Source organism: Melanostigma gelatinosum, assembly GCF_949748355.1.
Source record: "Melanostigma gelatinosum genome assembly, chromosome: 14".
Taxonomy (NCBI): Eukaryota; Metazoa; Chordata; class Actinopteri; order Perciformes; family Zoarcidae; genus Melanostigma; species Melanostigma gelatinosum.
The window spans coordinates 18,089,869-18,112,170 of NC_136647.1; the positions used below are offsets into that span (position 1 = coordinate 18,089,869).

The 22,302-nt window shown below is 42.7% G+C and overlaps 1 protein-coding gene across 1 annotated transcript in view; it reads right to left on the minus strand.

Annotated features, from left to right (window-relative positions):
- Positions 1 to 2,156: 2,156 nt before the first annotated feature.
- The window catches only part of camkk1a (calcium/calmodulin-dependent protein kinase kinase 1, alpha a), a 53,477-nt gene continuing 33,331 nt past the window's right edge, over positions 2,157 to 22,302 (minus strand). The window contains exons 5-17 of the mRNA XM_079283507.1: positions 18,502 to 18,553; positions 17,687 to 17,820; positions 13,753 to 13,789; positions 13,345 to 13,366; positions 11,665 to 11,753; positions 10,006 to 10,205; positions 8,829 to 8,882; positions 8,500 to 8,573; positions 7,052 to 7,139; positions 5,462 to 5,590; positions 4,543 to 4,646; positions 3,227 to 3,274; positions 2,157 to 2,904 (exon numbers count right to left, since the gene is read on the minus strand). Coding sequence (XP_079139633.1) covers positions 2,832 to 2,904; positions 3,227 to 3,274; positions 4,543 to 4,646; positions 5,462 to 5,590; positions 7,052 to 7,139; positions 8,500 to 8,573; positions 8,829 to 8,882; positions 10,006 to 10,205; positions 11,665 to 11,753; positions 13,345 to 13,366; positions 13,753 to 13,789; positions 17,687 to 17,820; positions 18,502 to 18,553 — 1,104 coding nt within the window. The 3' untranslated portion in view covers positions 2,157 to 2,831. The remainder of the gene's footprint in view (positions 2,905 to 3,226; positions 3,275 to 4,542; positions 4,647 to 5,461; positions 5,591 to 7,051; positions 7,140 to 8,499; positions 8,574 to 8,828; positions 8,883 to 10,005; positions 10,206 to 11,664; positions 11,754 to 13,344; positions 13,367 to 13,752; positions 13,790 to 17,686; positions 17,821 to 18,501; positions 18,554 to 22,302) is intronic.

The following is a 22,302-nucleotide window of genomic DNA, read 5'->3' on the forward strand; positions in this document are numbered from 1 at the left end:
CGGCAGGCACCTTTAACACACACACACACACACCCACCCACGCACACACACACACACACACACACACCAGCGATCAGATCGCGTACAAACTCGCTCTCCCACACTCCTTTGGATGGAATGATGATCTGACATGAGACATTATTCCATTCATCACTTCCTGCGGTGTGACCACACTCATTGATGAGTTTTGTTCTTTGTGTCACTACACTGAAGGAAACTAAGCGAGAAAAAGTCAAGAATGCACAGTTTTATATTTGTATTTCATTTGTGTCTGGACTCAGATCTGTATCTAAATGATTGTGCTGTATTTTTCGAGAGCATCAAGTATGTGAAGTGTCGGGGACTCCTCCACAAAAAGAACTTTGCAGCATTGAAAGAACGTCAGACAGGTGCTTTAAGTTATGACCATTTCAGTGTATCAATACCACCTTTGGGAAAAATGCAATACAATTTGGCATGCGCAATCAGAGTTGATACAGTGCAGATGTCATTCAAATGTAGTCACAGCTAATAAAAAGAGCTGACGAGTATGTTTACAAAACTGACAAAATGACACGTAGTCTCTAGCTGGAAATGGGCGTGGCCTTGGATGAATGAAGCTTTGGATGAATGTTGAACACGAAGAAAACGTCTCGCCACTGCAGCTGTAGCAGCATTGTGTCACAGGCGGGAGAAAGAGGTACAGCAAAAATAAAAAGTTTATAAAAAAAAATCTCAAAAAACAAAAGTAGCAATGCTGCCACATGCAGAATGATTATCAAACGCACAGGAGACTGAGGACAGACGGATACACAGTTAACATGGTCTTTTACAGGTGAACCACAGGTTTTTTCCTTGATCATCTACAATACAATTTTAAACAGCTGGCAGGTACCAGTAGTGAAACTTTAATTTGTATCTGGAAGTGGAAAAGTGCAAATATTTAAATATAAGCAGTATTTTAGTTTTTTTCCCAACAAGGTCAACTAAAACACAGATAAAAGCAGGGGAATGATAGGAATGCACCAACGACAAAGACGACAACAACATTGCACCGGCAACAAAGACGAACGTCCACCACACTCATGTGTGTAATTCTTCAGCTGGAACAGCCCTCAGTGCCTCCTTCCACTGACACCATCCTCAGCAGAGAAGGAGCTACATCAGTAAATGAATGGCCCTTCATTGCAAACTGCATATACAACATTTCAGATAGGAATTCATCATCCTATACACATTAAGACTCTTACTGAACAATCACATACAAAGTTAGAACGCTTCTGCATTCCCCGGCATGATCATCCACAGTGTGTGGCAGGCTTGCTCATTGACATTGGACCAACCTCTCTCTCTCTCTCTCTCTCTTGGGCAGCGGGAACAGAATCAAAATGGAGTTATGCAAACATTTATCTGAGGCAGAGCTGCAGAGGAGGCGGAAATGTTCTCATTGATTTGAGTCGGCGGAGATGAAACAGCCCACAGATTTGGCCTTCTTTTTACCACCTTGAATGGCAAACAAATGGCTGAACTATATTAAAAAAAAAAAAAAGTATAATAATTTGTCATTCATCACCAACATGTGTGATCTCACCGGATTGGAATGCTAACAAGCTAGTTATCTATAGGGACTGATTATCGGCAGCATATTGTATTATGGGCCTTCTGCTTGATTTCTCAAGAGCTTGAGGGGCTGAAATCTCATTTAGATTCAATCCAATTTATGTTGCATAACTGTACTTCTCGTAAATATAAAAAATACAACTACTATAATCATTTTCACAGTTTGCAAACATTTGAACTGGAATTAACGATTCCCAAATTGATGGCAAACATAAAAGAGTGAAATTGAACTATAACACCAGCCTACTTCATATACGACACATCTAGCCATCAGAAAAGGACTTTTGGGCGGATAACATGATCGGGGAAAAATGAGTCTTAAACAGTGACAGGACTGTTGTCCCTCCCATAAGACAAAGCTCACCTTTATGACCCGCTGTGCACACCTGAACCATTGTTTGAGACAATTTGATTCCCTTTGTTTTTAATAAGTCTGCAAAGGGAATACTGAAATATCAATTTGGGGCGTTACAAAATAAAGACCTTCCGCTGCTCTACCTCCCTCCCCCTTTATACAATGCTCCCCCTTTTTTGACCTCCCCTTCCCCTTCGGAGTTTTTCAATTTCTTGTGAAAGAGCACTCATTGAGGTTTATCTTGGACAATGACATCATTCATGCCTTCACATGTGCTCTGCATCCAAGACTGTTGTATAATAATACATTCTCATTTGTAAAAGGAAGTATTTAAGGTACAGGCCATCGCAGTAGTCCACGGACCTTTTGATTTTGGTTCAGTCCGTTCACACAACATTCACACAACCTCCAGTTTCTCTCGCAATTACTTCACATCGAATCAAATGGCACGGTAAGAAATGACAGAAAGGAGACGACTAGAGAGCAGGAATCAGCAGACAAACGAGAGCGTGAAATGACTTTGAACACGGAAATAATTGCACATTACACAGCGGCGAAAGTCACTTTGAAATGTGCTCGAGCGTGGCAAAGTCGCTGTCCGTTCCGTGCGATGGCCCTTCGACTGCCGACTGCCTTCCTGTCAGAGAAGTTCACCCACCCGGGCCTGAGGACTGTGAAGGCGGCGCAGGAAGGACTTCAGCTCCAAAGTAAAAGCTGCCGATGGCACGGACACGAGGACAGGGCTGTGAGAACACCGACGACATCTCGAGACCTCTATGTACAATATTAATGACGTGAAAAATTAAATTAAAAAAAGGCCTGTAGCGTGTCACTGATTTGAAGGGAACGTGTGGATGACAAAGCTCTGTGGAAAGACTCAGGAGGACGGCTCGTCTTCGTGCAGGTCCTCCAGCTCTCCGTCTCTGGGTCCGTCTCCCGTGCTGCTCTTCCTGCAACAAGATAGAGAGACAGCGGTCAATATGAGCACTCCTGGATATCTAAATGATGGTACTATTAAGGCCGTGCTTCATCTCTCCAAATGCAGCAAAACCAGAGAAGCGTTTTTTTTTGTCACATGATGAATGTTAAAAGACGCCATTAAATGACAGCGGCAGGGAGATGAGGGAGCTTTGGGGGAGGTGACAGCCGGCGAAGGGTCAGGCTGCTCCATCACTTGTCATGATGGGAGGAGTCTAAGATGATGATGATGGGCGCGGCGGCTGGTAGATGTTGGACAGACAGCGTGTCAGACTGTGCTGCACAAAGTGTTACCTGAGAGAGGGGTGCAGTTTTAAAGTGGGCCGGAAGGGCCAAGAGTCCCTGCAGCACAGTGGGAGAAAAGATGGGTGGAAAAAAAAAAAAGGTCACAGGTGAGAGGGCAAAGGTCACCTCAGGGCAGGGGGAGGGTCAAAGGCAACACACTTCACCTCCTCAACCTGAAAGTGCTACATGTACGTGTGGCTTTGAGATTAGTGCAGAAACGACCAGCAAATTGATCAACCAACAGTCCAATAATCAATGATCAATTTTGATTCGTTTTTCCACTTCATACCGATATAAATCTAATATTTTAGGACTTTGACTGCTCAGACAAAAAAAGCAAGAAAAAATACAAAATCATCTTTGTACTTTTTTAAAAACTTAACTTTTAAAGGGGCTCTTCACCAATTTTACAAATCAGGTCAAAATGAAAGCGGTTGAAACAGACAGTAAAATGCTACGTGTGAGCCATATCGGTTCGTTTTTTAGTTCTCCTATTAATCAATGAGGTTGATAATTCATGGTGACTTGAAGATCAAGACCAAACGGACGAAACATTTCAGTTGAGTTGAGTTTTTCTCCCTCCATTCTCCAGCAGGGGGCAGTGTTGTCTCAAACTCCCTTCGCGTCCTCTGGAAACACCTTCACCTTCTCTGACTGCCGACAGTGCAACAGTGCAACCCTCGGCCTCGATCGCGGAGAAATCATTTAACAGAACCCCTCACAACGGGACGCTAGAGCCGCCTCCTCCCCGTTCAGCGCTACACTCACCACGACAAAGTCTGCCGGACACGTAACACAGACCACTGTCCCAACGGCACCCGCTGCACAGCACGGCACAGCTACAGATGCTCCAGCTTGGCCATTGGCTGTACTGTTCATGTTGGAATTGCACGACGGGTCAAGACGATTGCCCGTTTTGTTTCCCCCCCCAGTGATGCGTTCAATCCGTGTTACAGAAAACTCAAGGTCAGCCTGAGGCACCGGTATAGATCTCCATTATTCTCTGTCACTCTGACTCCCTCTACCTTTGAAAGCTGGATGCAACACACAAAAGAAACACTTATAAAAGCTGGAAGCTTCGCTGCTGACGATGAAAGAATGAATTATGGTGCTATGGCAACGCAAAGCAGCTGCTGCGGGGCTGAATGTTAGTTAACCTGATACAGCAGACGAGGAGAGACAGGTGTGAAGTACCGGTCTGTGTCAGAGTCTCAAGCAATCTCATGGTTGTGTTTTTTTTTTTATCTTCCCGGATGAGATATACAGGTATTACGTGCTCGAGGGGTGTCTGGACGTGGATGACCGTTAGGACGGCGAATGCTTACATGAGCAGGCTGCCAGGCGCAGACATGGACCTCTCCTCTCTCCTGCTCGGACACTCGAAGGGGTTGCTGAAGGAGCGCTTCCTCAGCATGGCTCTCACCAAGATCTGAAACATTCACAAGCACAGGACCGTTGGGACGATGTGCTAAAGCGCCGCTGTGGTTCTGCACGGAGGACAGAGCAGAGGGGATCCAGTGGGAGGCTTGCACACGGGGGTTGAAGCAAACCATAATGTCGGACAGATAACACTTAATAAATCCTATATTGACAATGTTTGTTATTGCACTTTTGCATGGCTGGTATATATCTTGCTAACTTCATACACGTCCATGTAGAAGCCATCACTGGGGTGTGAGAATGTTCTAACCTCAGGGCTCATTGGCTTGTTAACAGTCTAGTGTATACAGTGTGCTATAGATCCAGATCGATGGCATTAATATTTCAGATGTACCCTTTAATAGGCGCTGCAATGCTGTGCGTGCCTGTAGATGCAACTATGTGAGTTTGTTTCCAAATCGGTGCCACATGAGAGCATTTATGGAGCCGGATGATGTCGAATCTGGATTTCCCCCATTCAGGGAAGTTGTTTCTTTGCAGTGGGCGTTGGGGTTCATGTGAATGAAAGGGTTTGAACCTCACCGTTCTGTAAAAGTGGACTGATAAGGCGGTCAAACCCAAAGAAAAGCTTTAAAAGGAATACACACCTTTACGACTGGGGCATCAACTTCTTTTTGCAACATAGTGATTTTACTTCTTAGAGGGCAGCCTTTGTCCTTGCGACCAAGGCTGCCCTCTAAGAAGTAAAATCACTATGTTGCAGTGTTTTGTCACCATCATGGCTAACAGAGGACTGCAGTTGTTAGGGAGCAGCCTCGCTTCACTTGACACAAAAGCACCCGGCGAACGCTCAGGGTTCCTTACCACGGCAGAGAGGCTGGGAACAAACTTGACGGAGTTCTGGATTTCCTCCTCTGTCACCTCCACCACAGAGCAGTGCTCCTCCTCCAGAGGCAAGGGCTCCGTGCCTCCCTGGGTCACCCACTGGTCCATCTACACGCACACGCGCACGCACGCACACACACACACACACACACACACACACACACACACACACACACACACACACACACACACACACACACACACACACACACACACACACACACACACACACACACACACACACACACACACAGGATCCACAGAAGTTTGCAGCATCTTTGCAGGAAGTCTGGCTCTCCGCTCCATTGAGTCCATTGTGACATGTTTTAAAATATTCCAAAGGGCGACTGCACAGTGTGCATATTTTACACTATTATTGATTCATACATGAGCATTTTCTGCCAACCAGCCATCTGCTTTGATTTATGTTGTTGTGCTACTAAAACCCAACTGTAAAGATTTAAAAGTAGCCGGAGACACACAATCTATCACGGTGACCAACAAGCCGGAGTTTCTTTTTGTCAAACGTATCATTTTCAGCAAACATTACTCAAACAAGAGTCGAAAATGCATTCGCTGGGAACTATTCTCCATCCTGGACTTGGTGCTCATGTGATCATTCACAACAGAAAGACACCGTTTCTGGGATTGACGCGAGATAAACTACAGTTTCTATCGTCATAGGAATGAACGAACATGTCATGAGACGAGGGAACCGGAAGTGTAAAACCGCTGACTCATACCTGCAGCACTCTATGGCTCACTGGTGTGTTTATACTAGTAGGATCAGTTCTTTGACGTTTTTGGTCTTTTGATAGGTTGACAATACGAAACACGTCTCCAGACTTATCCCTTAATTAAAATAGCAGCATACATCGTGATGCATTCAAGTGCTCGTTGGGAAGCTTTGACATACAGGACTTCAAAGATGACAAAAAAGGTACACGCTAGAAATTCAAACACAATTAATCAACCATCAACATCCCAAATGGTGTGGCTGCTCCTTCAGACATGATCATTGAAAGAGGTCACTTTTCTTTTAACATCCCAGTCAAAAGTTCCCACAATCAGAAAACACCCAAGCTCTGCGCGTTTATTTGTTTTACCAGAACTTGAATTCAAATTTGTAAAGTATGTAACAGGCTGTGTATTTTCTATGCACCGTGTAGCACAGGGGCTAAAACATGTTTACCTTTAAATTCAATTAAAATGTAATGTTAGCAAATTAAATTGTGACCAAAACACCTCTTTTTAATAAGCTGCATTTTCTAACTTTTGTCAAGTAAGAGATGTGTGTGTGTGTGTGTGCACAAGGTTAAGCGTGATGCCTAATTATCTCTTGTTCCATAAACACAGAGTCTCTGGTGAGAAAATGACTCACTGAGGCATGATTCAATTGTGTCATGGAAACACCGTGGGGAGTGGGGTCCTGTCATGGCCGGTCCTGGACCTCCCCCTGTATCACTGACTCAGTGTTAACGCAGTCCTCCACAGGGACAAAAGGGTTTCATCGTGCCGACTTAACCCTCGTGTAAATACGTCAACCTGAACAAACCTCTGCGTAGTTACCTTGATCTCAGGGATGGTGATCCTGGTGTCTGGGTTCTTGTCCAGCATCCGCAAGACCAGGGTCCGCAGCTCTTCACTGATCTTTGGCCTGCGCAAAACACAGAACAAAGACTTGAGAATGGAGTTGTTGATGGAGAAAACAATTGGCTTTTGAAGTAACTGAACACAATTCATAGCAGCGATTCTCAACCAGGGACAACCATGGTTTGGAGATACGTAGGAAGATTGTGCAGTAGCTCCAGCTGCTCAACTAATTTGAAAAAATATGAAATATGTCCTCCTATTAAGTCAGCTGCAACATCTGAACAGTTGAGAGTGAAAAATAGAAAATCGTGAGCAAGCACGCAGAGAGGCTAGCAGCAGAACAGTTAGCTAAAGGTACTGCAAAAACTGTTGAAATGGTTAACTGAAAGTAACAGTTAAAATAGCTAAAAGTAAAAGACAAATGGTTAAAATCCTTAAAATGAATGGCTTAACATTAGAAATAGTTCGCTAAAAATAAAGGAATACAAGTAAATGGTTCAAAAAAGGTGGACATCATTGAGGGGGTTCAGTAAAACAAGGTTGGGATCACTGGGTTATGGGCCATTTTGTCCTGCTCGGACTTAAAGAGCTACAAATGCAATTGAAGTCAGTGCTCGGAAACATTTCAAACAGTGACCTGTAACCTGTGTATCACCAAGAACTGAGTTTACCACGTTCATGAAGACGCACTTTCCCTGACACTGATAAACTGATGACTGGAGGTCATTGGTGTCTGACTAAAATAGGTTTACGTGAGCTCGATGCACTACACCTCCAGTATGACGGCCCTCAGCGCTGACGACAGGGTGCAGCTTACGGTCATTGATCGGTGCACTGTGGAGATGATTCCATCAGGCGATGTGATACTCTGGAGGGGAAAGTTCGTCCATTAAGCATCGCCCTCTTCTTGAACAGTCTTAGAGTCTCTTGAGCCCACTGGGGGAAGACACTTCTCACTGACAACATGACTCCCTGTCCTTACACACACTCCCACTGCCACTCATAGCCCTTTCACATGTGCTGCGTTTACACTTCACCAGTGCTTTCCCTCAGTCCATCACCGCTGCCAGACTTCCTGTTTTACGATCTTTATTTGTCTATTCTAGCGTTATTCACTCAAAAAACTACTTCCATGTTGACCATTCAGGCAAAGTGCAGATTGAGGAGGCAACCCACAAATGAGCTTTTTCCTTGCTTGTTTTGATGATACACGGAGGACATTTACTGTGTGTCATACTGGCTGCTGCGCCGATGCAATTTGAAACTGAAAGAAAAGAGGAAAATGGCTTTGCGACTGAGATGCAGTTAAGAAGATAGCAAACGGGCGAAGGCGATGATTACTGTGCACTGGAGGTGGCTGAGACATCGCTGCTGTCTCTTTTAATAACGTGGAGGAGAGGCAAAGATGCAGGGGATGGACTTACGTTTCTGGGAAATCCACAAGCCTGGTCCTTATCTTGTTGTGCAAAGCCAATATGTACTCGTCAATAAATGGGCACTGCAGGTGGAGGAGAGGAAAGACAAGTGAGAAAAACAAGGAAGGAACAGTGGCAGGGAAAATATGTACCCCGAAAGACAACCAAGACAAATATCAGCGCTAATCAGCTCCTAGCATCGCTAGAATAAATGAGACGGCTCGACTAGACGGCTGTTCATCAAACATAAACAAATAGATCGTGTTCCTGTTGCCCAGCCTTTGCTGCTACCTTTAGTGGACCAGATGAAAGAAAACAAAGAAAATGTGCAGACTTGCCTTGCCAAAGACGAAACAGTAGAGAGTGACCCCCATGGCCCACACGTCCAGCGCCTTTAAGAAAGTGCCAGCAGTGACATTAATTGCAACATGATGGCAAACAGGCTGAAAAACATACATCTTGGGATCAAAACACCTCGTTGCACAAACTAACGTGTCGACCTAAACCAATGCAGATTGCCTACAGTGATTTATGGGATAATTTAAGGTTGTTTGTATATTTGGGGGGGAGCGTCTACCATCAAGATACCTTGTAAATGGATGTGTGTGATCAGGTAACAGATGCACTGCAGCGATCCATCACGCTCTCCCTGGATGAATAGCTCTCCTGAGGAATCCATTTATGTTCCTTGATAGATATGAAATTATGAAACTAGCCCTCTGAGCCGGCGTTATCTATCACAATGCCACAGACCTTTAGCTGTGAGACGAGGTGCTGCGTGACTGCCATGTTCTGATGGACTACTGGGACTGACGACATGGGTTGAAGTGGCATAATAGTGTCAGGTATTTGATATTTCGCTGCTGATTTACACCACAGAAAAAAGAAAAACATCACAAATGTTGGTGAATAATGGACACAAAGGCTCTCTGGAGCATGGCATGAACAAATCCATATCAGGGGGAACACGTGACGAATAGGACTGCATCGATTTCCACAGGCACTTGAACCGCTCCAACATCCTTTCTGTCCGCAATCAAAGATTCTATTCTTGTCATTTTGCAAAGAAATTTGTTGTAGAGGCAGGTGGAAATCAATGCAGTCGTTATGGAAGAGTAGCGGGTGATCCTTGACAAAGGCGACTGATCGTCGCTTGACTGTAAAAGTAGGAACCGTATAATGGTGTGAAACATTCCCGAATCAATACGAGGTGTGTAAAGCCGATAGCCTTATTCCATTTCTTGACGCCGGTAATGGTTTTGTGCTCAGCTGCTGTACTGGCTTCCTGGTTATTAATACCAGCTCACCCACACAGGGGAAAGGACTGACAATGACAATTTGCTCCATGGATTAGCAGGCCGGCAAAGGTCTGAAAGCTCATCTTGGGTTTTAATGGTTCTCATTTTCCAATCATGAGGTCTCCGGCTTAGACCGACACCAGCAGCTGCTGTCATCACAGGTCTTCAGACCCGGGCACGCTCACCGCATGGACGCATGGTTGGAGAGTCAACTCACTTTTCCGCTGAAGCTCTTCCGCGCGTCTGAAAGGGTCTCCGGTGCCATGAACGCAGGAGTGCCAGCAGTGCTGGACAGCATAGCGTCGTTGCCCTCAAACTGGTTGCTGACCCCAAAGTCCGCTATCTTCACATGGCCGTCGTCCCCCAGGAGCAAGTTAGAGGGCTTGATGTCCCGGTGGACAATCTTCTGGTAGTGCACTGAGGGTAAGAGGAGGTAAACACTTTTAGAACTACAGACAAACAGCATCCAGATGATTTTGTTTTTTCCTGGACCTTTAACGGCAGAGGGGATAAAAAAAACAACTATTATGCCAGTTCATAAACTGTTGCTTTGACCAAAAGGAATGATGCGAACACTGAACCTAAGCTCAGCTTAGACAGCAAGTGTTACGGCTTTGAGATGTACTGAACAGCTATCTGGAGCTAAGCCATGGACACTTCCCTGACTGGATAAGTGGGGCCCACTTGTCTGAGGAGGTCTTATTAAAACATGAGGCACTTGACTTATTAAAAGCCGAGATAATTAAACGTTGTCAGCAGCACTAATAACACTTAAATTAGAAACACACAACCTCAATGACCTACTGTCTGGCAAATGAGCTCAAATGTAAGCTCATTTAGGCTTTAGAAGACATGCTGCACTTATTAGAGACTTTGACTACTTTGGGGGTTTATGAAGCAGCCTTTAAGTGTTCAACTAAATTAATCGGCAATTTAAAAATAATAGTCATATGAATAAATTGTGAATACATATATAAGAATTAAAGAAATTGTTAAAACTCAGCTCATGACTATAAAGTATGAAAACTCATAAAATAACATTTCATGAGTTGAGTTTTAATGATTACTTCATCATTTCAGAAATTCTTGGTGAGTAAATTGACATTAATTTGATGCTGTGGTTTGTAGTTCGTAAATTCATTCTTACTGTAAAACATTACTTCTGTACACTCCAATCCACAGGTTGTGTTTTTCAAGAGGGTCGGCAAAAAACAGCTAAGTGGTAGGAAACAGCTTTTCATCTGGAAACTTAGCTGAGCCTCAACAGAGACCTACGACTCATGAGGTGGAAGCACTCAAACACCGCCGTGTGCAAAAACTAAAAGCCTATACTGCCTTTACAGGTGAAAAACAACCGATGAATGTCATGATTGTGATTCTCTGTAGCCTTGTTTTTAAGACGGACCAGCTCAGAGACCTCAGCGTTGACCCCTAATCATTAGGCCCATAGCCAGGTGGAATGGATCTACAGCAAATGAGGACACAGCTTTCACTGAGCAGAGGCTCGATGCTGATGAGGTGGACGGCAGAAATGTGCAGGGCCATGGGAACAGAGGGTCAAGAACATTTTGTTCCATTCGATTAGAGAACGCAACCATTTATGTTTTTAAGGCGGGACACAGTGTTCCAAATGTTCCTGCTTTTATACTTTGAGTTTCATAATGGGGTATGATAAAGAGGGATATCTGTAGAAATGGAATATCCAATGCTTTCCTGGCCGCTAGGAACACCCCAAAAACTAGCATGTGGCCTTTTAGCTGTGAGTGGGGAACCAGGGAATTCATAGCTACAAATGCATAAATCAGTGTCTGTTAAACGCTTCACAGATGCGGTTCAAAGACTCAAGGACAGGCCTTGTTCTGCATGAGATACTTACGGTACTCTATGCCCAGGATGATGTCTCTGAAGTATAACCTCGCCTGCTCTTCTGTCAAAGGATTGTCTGTGGGCACTTCCATCACTGGACTGCAAAGGCACGCACCGGAGAAAACAAACACACACAGCGAGGCAGACAATCCATTATGTGCGTCAGTTGTTCTGTCATTTGCATGGGAATTTAAATTCCAAATGTTAAGACATTCAAATGCAGATATGCATCTGAGACATCCTGATCAAACATCGCAGATACTCAAATACCGTGATACAGACAATCTTTATCTTCTTTGTATCGATCCCAAACCCAACAGCAGCCCAAAACAACTTGTTATATGTTTGGATGAGTGAACAGGACTCGCTGTTCTGCACGGATACAGCTTTCTTCACCTCCATCAATAGTATTATTCTGTGCAGCAGTTCGCTGGTTCGATTGTGATTAAAAGGGAATTACGGTTAAACTATCCCGAGATAGTGATCAGAGCAGAGCTGATGCCGTTAAAAACAGCAGGGATCTGATCCAACAATTCTGTTTTGCAGGAGTTTGCCGTTTAAAAATTTAAAATATCCATCACAACCTTGTGGTACCAAGAGGAGCTGATATTTGGTCGGTATACATACACATGCAGCAGACAATTAGAACAGTGGTGTAACACCAAAAGAGTTCAGGGCTGCCAATTCATGATGATCTCCATCAAAGATGAATCTCTTGGTTGTCTTTTTGGTTCAGAATTTCAACCCCACACCCTATTTAGCGTAAATATCTGCAAGCAGATATAAAGACACGTTAAGTGTATATTAATAAAACTCCTCCTATGTAGAAAATGTATATTATCCAACAATATTAAACTTTTTATTATTTACGTGTTAGTGGTTGCGTCACAAACACAAATCTACAAGTTAATGAGGACGATCACAGAGGACTAGATGTGTCGAAACAATTCAAAATTTCACTTCATGTTTCATTACAAAGTATTCAATTGTAGTTTGTTTTCTTTCTTACGTTTTTTGACAAACAAAATTCTTGATGAACGATACGATATTTTTTAGCTGATCGCTATTTGCCATTTTAAACGTGTTACAGAAAATTTAATAATTGCTTGTAATTAAAAATCACGAATTGATTGTTTATACAGGGCGTATAAATGCTAAATAGCAGGGGATACAATAGAGTGTTGTAACTTTTCGAATCATTCACGAATCCTTTAGTCCGCACAATGTCTTAATAAATAAAAAATGGCCATAACAATTTCCCAGATCGCGAGGTAACGTCTTCAAATAGCTTGTTTCATCCAACCGATCCAAAACATCAGCAAAAACTCTCATTATGAAGAAGTCACTAAATAGTACAAAAGGTAGACATCACTAATTTATGCAAATATACGAAATGATACCAGCTACCCCCTCCCACCTCCATTCGCTAACAAAAAGATGCAGATCATCAGAATTCGCTTATTTTTTATTTAATTTCTTTTGTGTAGGAAGGAACAGCTCGTGCATCAGGACATGAATCACGTACACGGACTACCGGCACTAGTAATAACCGTGAAAACCAAAGAACGTTACGATTCCCTTTGAAGCCGGGGACGGAACAAACACCTGCACTGTGGCAGCTCGGGGCGATGATGGAATATATATATATATATATTAATTTTTTTTCAAAAAGGACATGTTGTCTACTCACCCCTTAGGCATCAGATCAAACACTGTCAGAAAAAGGCAATAAGAAAGGACGCGTAAGACCACACAATGCATTTGTTCATTCATTCATGATAATAATGTGGCGCTGAGGTGTCAACCCCAGCGCCACATTATTATCATGAACACAGCAGCACTCAGAGCATGAAGAGTTTGACGCTCCACACTAATACAGGCTGTGACTTGGCACTGTGACCTGGCACTGCTGATGGAAGATTATTTTTTTTTGCATAATGCGTGAGCCCTGAGGTGGTGTGGAAGGAAACAAGAGATGATCTGAATTATGAACAAGTCATATGAACACTTATTGGTGGCATATGTGCCGAGTGCCAAAGGCTGAGAGAGGGTGAAACTAGGGCGGAAGATTTGGACAAAGAAGATATGGTTTGCGTACCCATGTGAAGGTTGTCCTCCGCTGGATCATCCAGCACCTGCAACAGCAACATTAACATGAGTGAACACTTTCCACTTGCAAATGTAAAAAACAACATGTGCTAATTCTTGTCGGTATCAGTTAAGAAGCTGACAGCGAGTAAGTCTTATCTTGCTTATCAAGGACTGAGCAGAGTTACAGGAAGGAGTCGTGATGATAGCGCCTTTGATACTTTCAAAACAACGTTTGAAAATTACCTTTTGGGCTTTTCTTTGTTCTCATATGTAAGCTGCTTGTAATTCTCAACAGTTAGGACATTGGTGAGAGCTGTGATTTAAAACACCGGCTTTGGGAGGTTGTGCAAATTCACAACTCTGCAGTTGGCCGGTTTTGCCCTGGGGCCAAAGTGAGCTTTTGGGCCCTTTTTAGCCCCAATTCATCTGGCTCTCTGTTCAATGTGCACAGTTTTAAAAGTGATGGACACTTCCTGGATTCAAAACTAGATCTTGACACAAAAACCCTCCTAAAGGCAAGGCAAGGCAAGGCAAGTTTATTTGTACAGCACATTTCAACAACAAGGTAATTCAAAGTGCTTCACATAAAACCATTAAAAGCATCAAAACATAAGGCAAAAGAAAAGGAGATTTAAAAACAATTAAGAACATTCATTAAAACATTAAAAAACAGTGCAAGAAATAAAATGCAGTAGTAAAATGCAGAAATGCAGGAAATTGATTAATATATTAATTGAATGTGGTTCAATTAAAGGCAGCAGCAAACAGAAAGGTCTTCAATCTTGATTTAAATGAGCTGAGGGTCTCAGCAGACCTGCAGCTTTCTGGGACTTTGTTCCAGATATGTGGAGCAGAAAAACTGAACGCTGCTTCTCCATGTTTAGTTCTGACTCTGGGAACAGAAAGTAGACCGGTCCCAGACGACCTGAGGGGTCGGGATGGTTCATAAGGTAGCAGCAGATCAGAGATGTATTTTGGCCCTAAACCAATCAGTGCTTTGTAAACCAACAGCAGGATTTTAAAGTCAATTCTTTGTTGGACAGGAAGCCAGTGCAAAGACATCAGAACTGGAGTGATGTGATCCACCCTCCTGGTGAGGACTCGAGCTGCAGCGTTCTGAATCAGCTGCAGCTTTCTGACAGACTTTTTACAGAGACCTGTAAACACACCGTTACAGTAGTCCAGTCTGAAGACAGATGAGCTAGCCCCGAGCTGCTAGCTTGAGGCTACATTAGCCACTACTAGCATAACCATGGACGTACAGTCTGTTTAGAGGTCTCAGGGAGTACTACTGTGAAAACAGGTTGTACAGTGTGTAGTTTAATGAATTCATTAATACAAGTTTGAAAATGATTTTAAAAAAATCTGGAGAAAGAAATTAATTTCCATAAACAGATTCTACATTCATATGCAGAATCTGCAGTCGACGGAACAACATGTTGGTATCTCAAACTCTCGTGCTTCAGTTTGTAGTCTGAGTAGTATTGACCAATCACGTTGAAGCAGTTTTTGGTTGAATGCAGGTTGAACAGTCCGTGTGGTTAGTAAAAGAATGCAATCTCTGAACCCGATGACTACCATCTGATGATGATTCATTACTTTTTATTGGTTTAAAATGAGCTTGTAAACTCGCTACTTTTAAAACAATCCGGTCAACTACATTTTACAACTTTTAGGACCTAATGATTTAAATAAGGGCTACTTAATTGTTCGTACTGGGAAGTTGATTTTCCTAAAAACATCTGCCAAGGACACAGAGTAGCGGGAAAACCAGGACAGGATATCTCCTCTGAAGACTTTTCACTCACGTCCGTTTCAACGTGGCCATGAAACATTCAACAGCTGAATACTTGTTCATACGGTCTCATGCAGTAAGACATACAACTGTTCTTTTTGCACCATTGTTTTTTTTAAAGCGCAAAAAGCTATTAACGGTAAATCAACTGTTGAGTGCAAAGTGCAAACCATGAGTAGGCTCGTAGTTGTTGGAGCTGTTCTAATGACTAATGCAGCTCCTGAGATGCATTAAAAGGGTTTCTTGACATACTTGGGACTTTAAAGTGTCTACTCTCAAAACAACTGCCTTGGCGAGTATGGTGGTCGATCTCGTCCCAACGCTCTGTGACAAAGGACCATGTCAATGTCATCAGGTTGAATCTGTCGGCGTGGGCTTTCATGTTTCAAAAGTATATTCTTAATGAGACGGACCGGAATGCAGTCTCACAGGAATCAGTTTGGAAACCCAGCACAGCACATTTAAACGGATGAACAGAGAGAGATGGAGCAGGTTTTTTCCCATTGCCCACTTACACATGCCCATTATGAGAGTGGGGGCGGACAAAGGAGGGAAAAGATGAGTGTGTGTGTGTGTGTGTGTGTGTGTGTCCTCACTGCTGCAGCGAGCACACGGGAGCAGTGCTCAGCACTCTCTCAACGCAAGAGCAAGCCAGACACTTCTCCTACCGACTGGCTCCCTGAGGTAGACTCCCCCCCCCCCCCCGCCATCTGCCCAAGATGAAGAAAACACTCATATGATATCACAAAGGAGCTCAGGGCATCTTGAGTCACGTCTCGAAAATCAGCTTTCATAAACAACCGCCGCTGTAGCAATTCCCCAGCTCGACCCAAGTTTGAGAGCGTTGGCTGTTGTCAAACTAACAATCTATTTACAGAGCGGAAGATTTGTTTCCCCCCCCCAGAATATGTGGCATAAACATCATGAGAGGTCCAGTGATAGAAGTGTGATGGATGTGCTGGAGGGTTAATCTCTTTTCTCCCACCTGTTTCCTGGCAGCACAGGGTTTAGCCACCTTTTTTGGTCTGATAGAAACTGACACGACATAAATACATAGCGGAAGTCAGGGTACACAGCAAGAAAGGTTATCTGAAGAAACAGTGGATAATCCTGACCACAATGGATTTAAGCCTGTTGTGGATGTCCACATGCTGTTATCAGACAAATTATTATGAAATGGCACATTTCCTCATCGCAAGATGACATTTCTTATTTAACTCCTAATTTTTTTTAAATGGAAGGGAAAGATATGTGGTCTTTGGCCGGTGGACCCTATGTCTCTGCCGTCTCCCAATCTTCTGTCCCATCAACAACTTCAATTGATAGCATCTGAGCAAATGCACCGACAGCCTATTTAACTGAGGAGGAGTGCTGCTGCGTGTCCCTGTGTGTGTTACAAGCAGAGCGTAGGCACATCTTACTATCCGAATAGTGCAGGACAGTACTGCACCACTGACTTTAGAGCAGGCTTTTTGTTGGTCAATGCCGCATCATGATGTCATCCCTAGTGCTCCGCTGGTACAGTAGCATGTCTAAAAACTGCTTCGGGCTTATTCTTATCCCGGTCCAAAAATACTTTTTCAAAGAACCCTGAATGAGCTCTTATCGAGTCAAAATTGACTGATTAATAAAAAATAGGCAACACAAGCAAGAAAATATTACCATATCTAATTTGAACACTTCCCAGCATTAATGGGCCGTTGAAGGACCAGTGTGCAGCATTTTGGGGGAACTATTAGCACCAAAAGGAATATAATATTCACAATTGTGTTTTCATGACTGTATTATCGCCTGAAACTACGAATAGTTGCGTTTTTATGAAGTTATAATGAGCCCTTCATACAGTATACATAAGGAGCGGGTTCTCTTCCACAGGGGGACTGCCATGTTTCTACAGCAGCCTCCAAGGGACGAAGCAAACACTGGCTGTAGGCAGGGCCGTTTGTGCTCTTATATTGAAGCGGCAGCATACGTTTGCAATCTGCAACCTTAGTGCTCGATGCCACTAAATCCTACACACTGGTACTTCAAGTCTAGTATCAATACGACTAATTCATTGGTTGGTCTCTGAATGCGAAGGCAGCAACCATTTACTGTTTCATGTTCAACATAAAAACCAGCGCTCAGAGGATAGAGATGCTCTCACCTCCACCAGCTTGACAATGTTGACATGGTCCAGTTTTTTAAGGATGGCAATCTCTTGGTAGACTCTCTCCAGGGGTCCTAAGATTTTGGGCTGCTCTCCTTGGGCCGCCTTGGGTCCCCTTGGCGGTGGGCGACCTGCAGACCGCCACACAGATCACACATGCAACTTTGATAAGTGATTCACATTTTTTAATGAAATGTATTATAGTGATCACATACATTGTACATATACATGAAATGTAACCTCTGCATTTAGCCCATCCCTAGCTTATTGGGAGCAGTGGGCTGCTGAAAAGTGCCCGGGCAGCAGTTAGGGGTTCAGTGTCTTGCTCAGGGACACTTTGGCACAGGACCCTCTCTACCCAATGAGCCACGGCCGCCCTCCTTGATTGGAGCAATCATTAAACATGATGATCTGAACACATGGCAGGGTGTTTGTGAGTATTATGGTTGTGGTTTGCTTGTGTGATGTGTAATCATTGTGGGTATTTGGCATCAGCGGATCTATACATATTTAACTAGTAGCCCCTCGAGAAGTTTAGGAAATGTGTTCGTTCTTTGTCTTTTGGGAAACCTGTTCCCTTTTACATGATGAATGATTTAACTTGTTACAAGCTCTGTTAGTTCTCTCATGCTGCAAAGATCACATGTCAATGTGCTTTTGCAGCTGCCAAATGCTGCCATTAACCGACATTCAACCCAACATGACACACACACACCTTCAGTGTTTGTAAGATTAGGTAACTTCCTAGTTAACGTCTTTTGTAAACGCTCGTACGGCCAGTGTCTGTTTCGGAGAATAGAAGAAGGACTTACGTGGGAAACCACACTGCTTCATTAACTTCTTCTTGGACACCAACTTCATGGCCTAGGAAAGAGGAACATGAGTTTGATCACAGCGTGTTCACATGCAGCTCGTATTAACAGTGAAGAGAAGCCGTGCATCAAGCAATGATTGACAACAAAAAACAAAAGAAAACTAGGAGCTGAAAGCAGGTCCAAAGAATAAAATAGACCTGTATTATAAATGTACATGAAATGTGAATGTACAGTGTTCTCACATGTGCCTTCACGAACGTTTTAAAGTCAATGGATGAATATATGTGTAACTAGAAAAAGCATTTCCTGCTGAAAATGCGTTGGAATGCTGAAAACTGAAATTAATCGCAAAAACATTGCTGAAAATAGATATCCAATTCAAAAACAAATTGCAAAAAGCTTAACAATTCAAAAAGTTTAAATATTACAAATATGAAAAGTCATATCACACCTCTCCTGAAAGAGCTGAACATTTTGATATTTGAACAGTTTCTGTGGCTTAAAAAAATCATCAGCGGTGATATTTGTAGTCGTATAAGTTGTAGTATAATTATTATTCGTAGAAGTATTAGTAGCATTAGAATAAGTACTAGTAGTAGTAGTAGTGATATTTGTAGTAGTAGTAGAAGTTGCAGTAGTAGAAGTATTCGTAATTAGAAGAAGTAGTAGAAGACGTAGTGTCAGTAGTCATAGTAATAGCTGTAGTATTGGTCGTAGTATTTAATATCACAGTAGTAGTAGTAGTAGTACTAGTAATGGCAGTAGAAGATGTAGCAGTAGTAGTAGTACTAGTAGCAGTCATACTAATAGCTGTAGTAGTATTACTACTTTTAGTAGCATGAATAGCAGCAGTAGTAGTAGCAGTTGTCGAATAAGTAATAGTAGTAGTGGTAGTAATAGCAGTAGTGGTAGTAATAATATTGATGGTAGCAGTAATAGCAGTAGCAGTAATAGTAGCAACAGCAAAAGTTATAGTGGAAGTAGTAGTAGCAGTAGTAGTAATACTATCTTAGCAGCAGCAGTAGTAGTCGCAGTATTAGTAGGAGCATTCATTTTTTTAACAAAAAAGCCTCATTTTGAGCTTGTTTAAATACAGTTGATCCATGGGGCTTTTATTTTGAAAGGGTGGTGCTGGGTGGGGGGGAAAGGGGGAGAGGAGACATAATCATAATGTCTGACACACATAAACAGAGGTTATTAAATGCCTGGCTTCATCACAAGCATTTCAATTGGAATTCACTCTTTGGGGCTTTTATTTTGAAATGGGGTGTGTGCGTGTGGGTGTGGGGGTCCTCTAAAAGTCTCTAAGACCTGAATGACTGTATGAGAGAGAGACACAGATAGGGAGAGAGAGAGAGAATTAGTGAGAAGAAAGAATTAGTGAGAAGAAAGAATTAGTGAGAGAGAGAGAGAGACTGATATCTCTGGCAAACTTTCTCATTTGGAGATTGTACTATGTTTTATCTTTTCCAGCTTACATGACGATTTTCCTGCTCTGCCATGTCTTTCCTCGCCTCTCCCTCTTGTGTCGCGGTGTGTGTAAATGTCACTAGAATCAGGAAACTTATCAGAATACTCATATCTGATTGGCCGAGCTGCAACACGTAACAGCTGCAACAAATCATGTGTGTGCGGCTTTTATTTTAAAATGGGGTGGGTGGGTGTGTGTGTGTGTGTGGGGGGGTCCTCTAAAAGTCGGAATCATGTGGCAATAGGTCAGGGTTTTCTCAACATTTGAAAGTTGAAATGGTGTCTGTAGCTGAAAGTATGAGGAAGTTGAAGGATTTGAAAGTTGAAGAAGTTTAAGAGGATTTGAAAATATTCTCCATAGAGATCCCATTCAAAAATAAAGTGGCTAAAAGCTTAATAATTCAAAAAGTTTAAAGGTTAGAAATAGAAAAAGTCATAGCAGAGATGAGCTGAAGGAGCTGAACATTTTGATAGTTGAACGGTTTCTGTAGCTTAAAAAATGAAGAAGAAGAGTTCCAATGAAAAATGGGGGGGACGGAAGAAATAGTGGAATAAACAAACAGGATAACAATTAAAGATTCGAAGAACAATAGTTGGAATGCTGAACAGCAGTCCAACAATTATGCTTTTTTAAATTTTTTTTTAAAAAGGTCAGGAGTAAAGGCCTGAGTCTGAGGCAACTAAATCTCTCATGGAAAAGAGCATGAATCCGTTTATAAAGGACAGCTCTGTCTGTGTGTGTGTGCATGTGTGTGTGCATGTGCGTGCATGTGTGTGCATGTGTGTGTGTGTGTGTGTGTGTGTGTGTGTGTATGTGTGTGTCGTTACCAGGAATTGGTTATGCAAAAGAGGAACCAGTTTCTTTTTAAGACAGAAACCAGGTTTGGCAAGAATCCTTGGCTGTACAGTTTCCATTGTGTGTGTGTGCGTGTGTGTGGGGGTGTGTGTGTGTGTGTGTTCAGACTTGTGGGAGGTTGGTAGATGACTCAGCCACAGTGATCAAACAGTTAAAAATATAATATCCAGAGATTAATATTCAGAATTATTGCAGCCATTGCGATTGTAACGATCATGTCTCTATACTCAGACAATTACATTATTCACACCAGAGTTCATTCCAGAATCTGGCATTGATGGTGAAGCTCCAGTAAATAGCCGTCATCGCAAAAGCTAAAATTCTGAGTGTGGGTAGGAGAAGGTGTCTCATTGCAGTTTTACTCACAGTAAATGCATTTCACCAAACATGAAATTGGGAATGACTTCATTTTGCTTTTAAACAAAGTATGGCAATAACCGTGGAAACCACAATATAAGAGGTTATGCGAGTTCAGCTCTGCTGAGGAGGTATTGGTGAGTGGTATGTGGTGATGATCAAAAGCTGCCAAAAGTATGACAGCAGGACCTTTATTTTGTAGGAGGTGTCATATAAAAAAGTTTAAGAATGATGTCAGTCCCCATATTGTTCCCTCACGGTGCCATTTCTGAATTATTCAGCACTCAACTCTGTCAACAAACAAGTCCTCTGGAGTAAAAAAGACTTCTGCGCTGCGCCTCAAGTTTGCTCAGAGATGAAAATCAAGAATGTTACACCCAAAAAATTGTAGTTTGTGAGCTAACCTTTTCTTTCCTAGTGTTGACATTATGGCGTAATTAATCTCCTCAGGTCACTTAGCTTATGCCAATTAGAGCAAACAAAGCTCATCAGTGTGGGAATGACGGACTCCGCCACTAACAATGAAGACTACCAGACAAATACACTAAAATGCACGCACAGGCCAGTCCAGCTACGCAAACAGAGCGCAGAGAAGCTCAGCTAACAACACACAGCGAGAGCGACTTCATCCTCTGCTGAGGTAGACATTACTCCATTAGATCTTTATTGTAAACAGTTGTTTTCTTCTGTATTAATGCTCTGAAAATCAAATGTAGCACCTTTAAAACTGACCATGGTTGCATTATCAACATATTGTAACTATTCATCAGTGTTTTCATTGGTAGGTTGAGAACCTGGCATCACCATTAAGTGCTACAACTTAATGTGAAAATACATCATTTTAAAATGGTAATTTCGACTTAATAATCCTCATTATATATTTTTAAGAAAGAAAGCCGATGTGTACCAGGTACATACAGCTGAACTAGAGATCATATTCCTTCAGTCTGGCATGTGTGCGCTGCAGATGCTCGGCGTGCAGATATCCAATCAGTTTTGTGTGAGACCAGGAAATGGAATCACCCTTCCATGCCGTCATTACTCATCTGCTCCTCTCCTGATTCCTGTCATTGTTATTTCCGCTGTCATTTGAGCCGGCCTGCAATAAGCCGCAG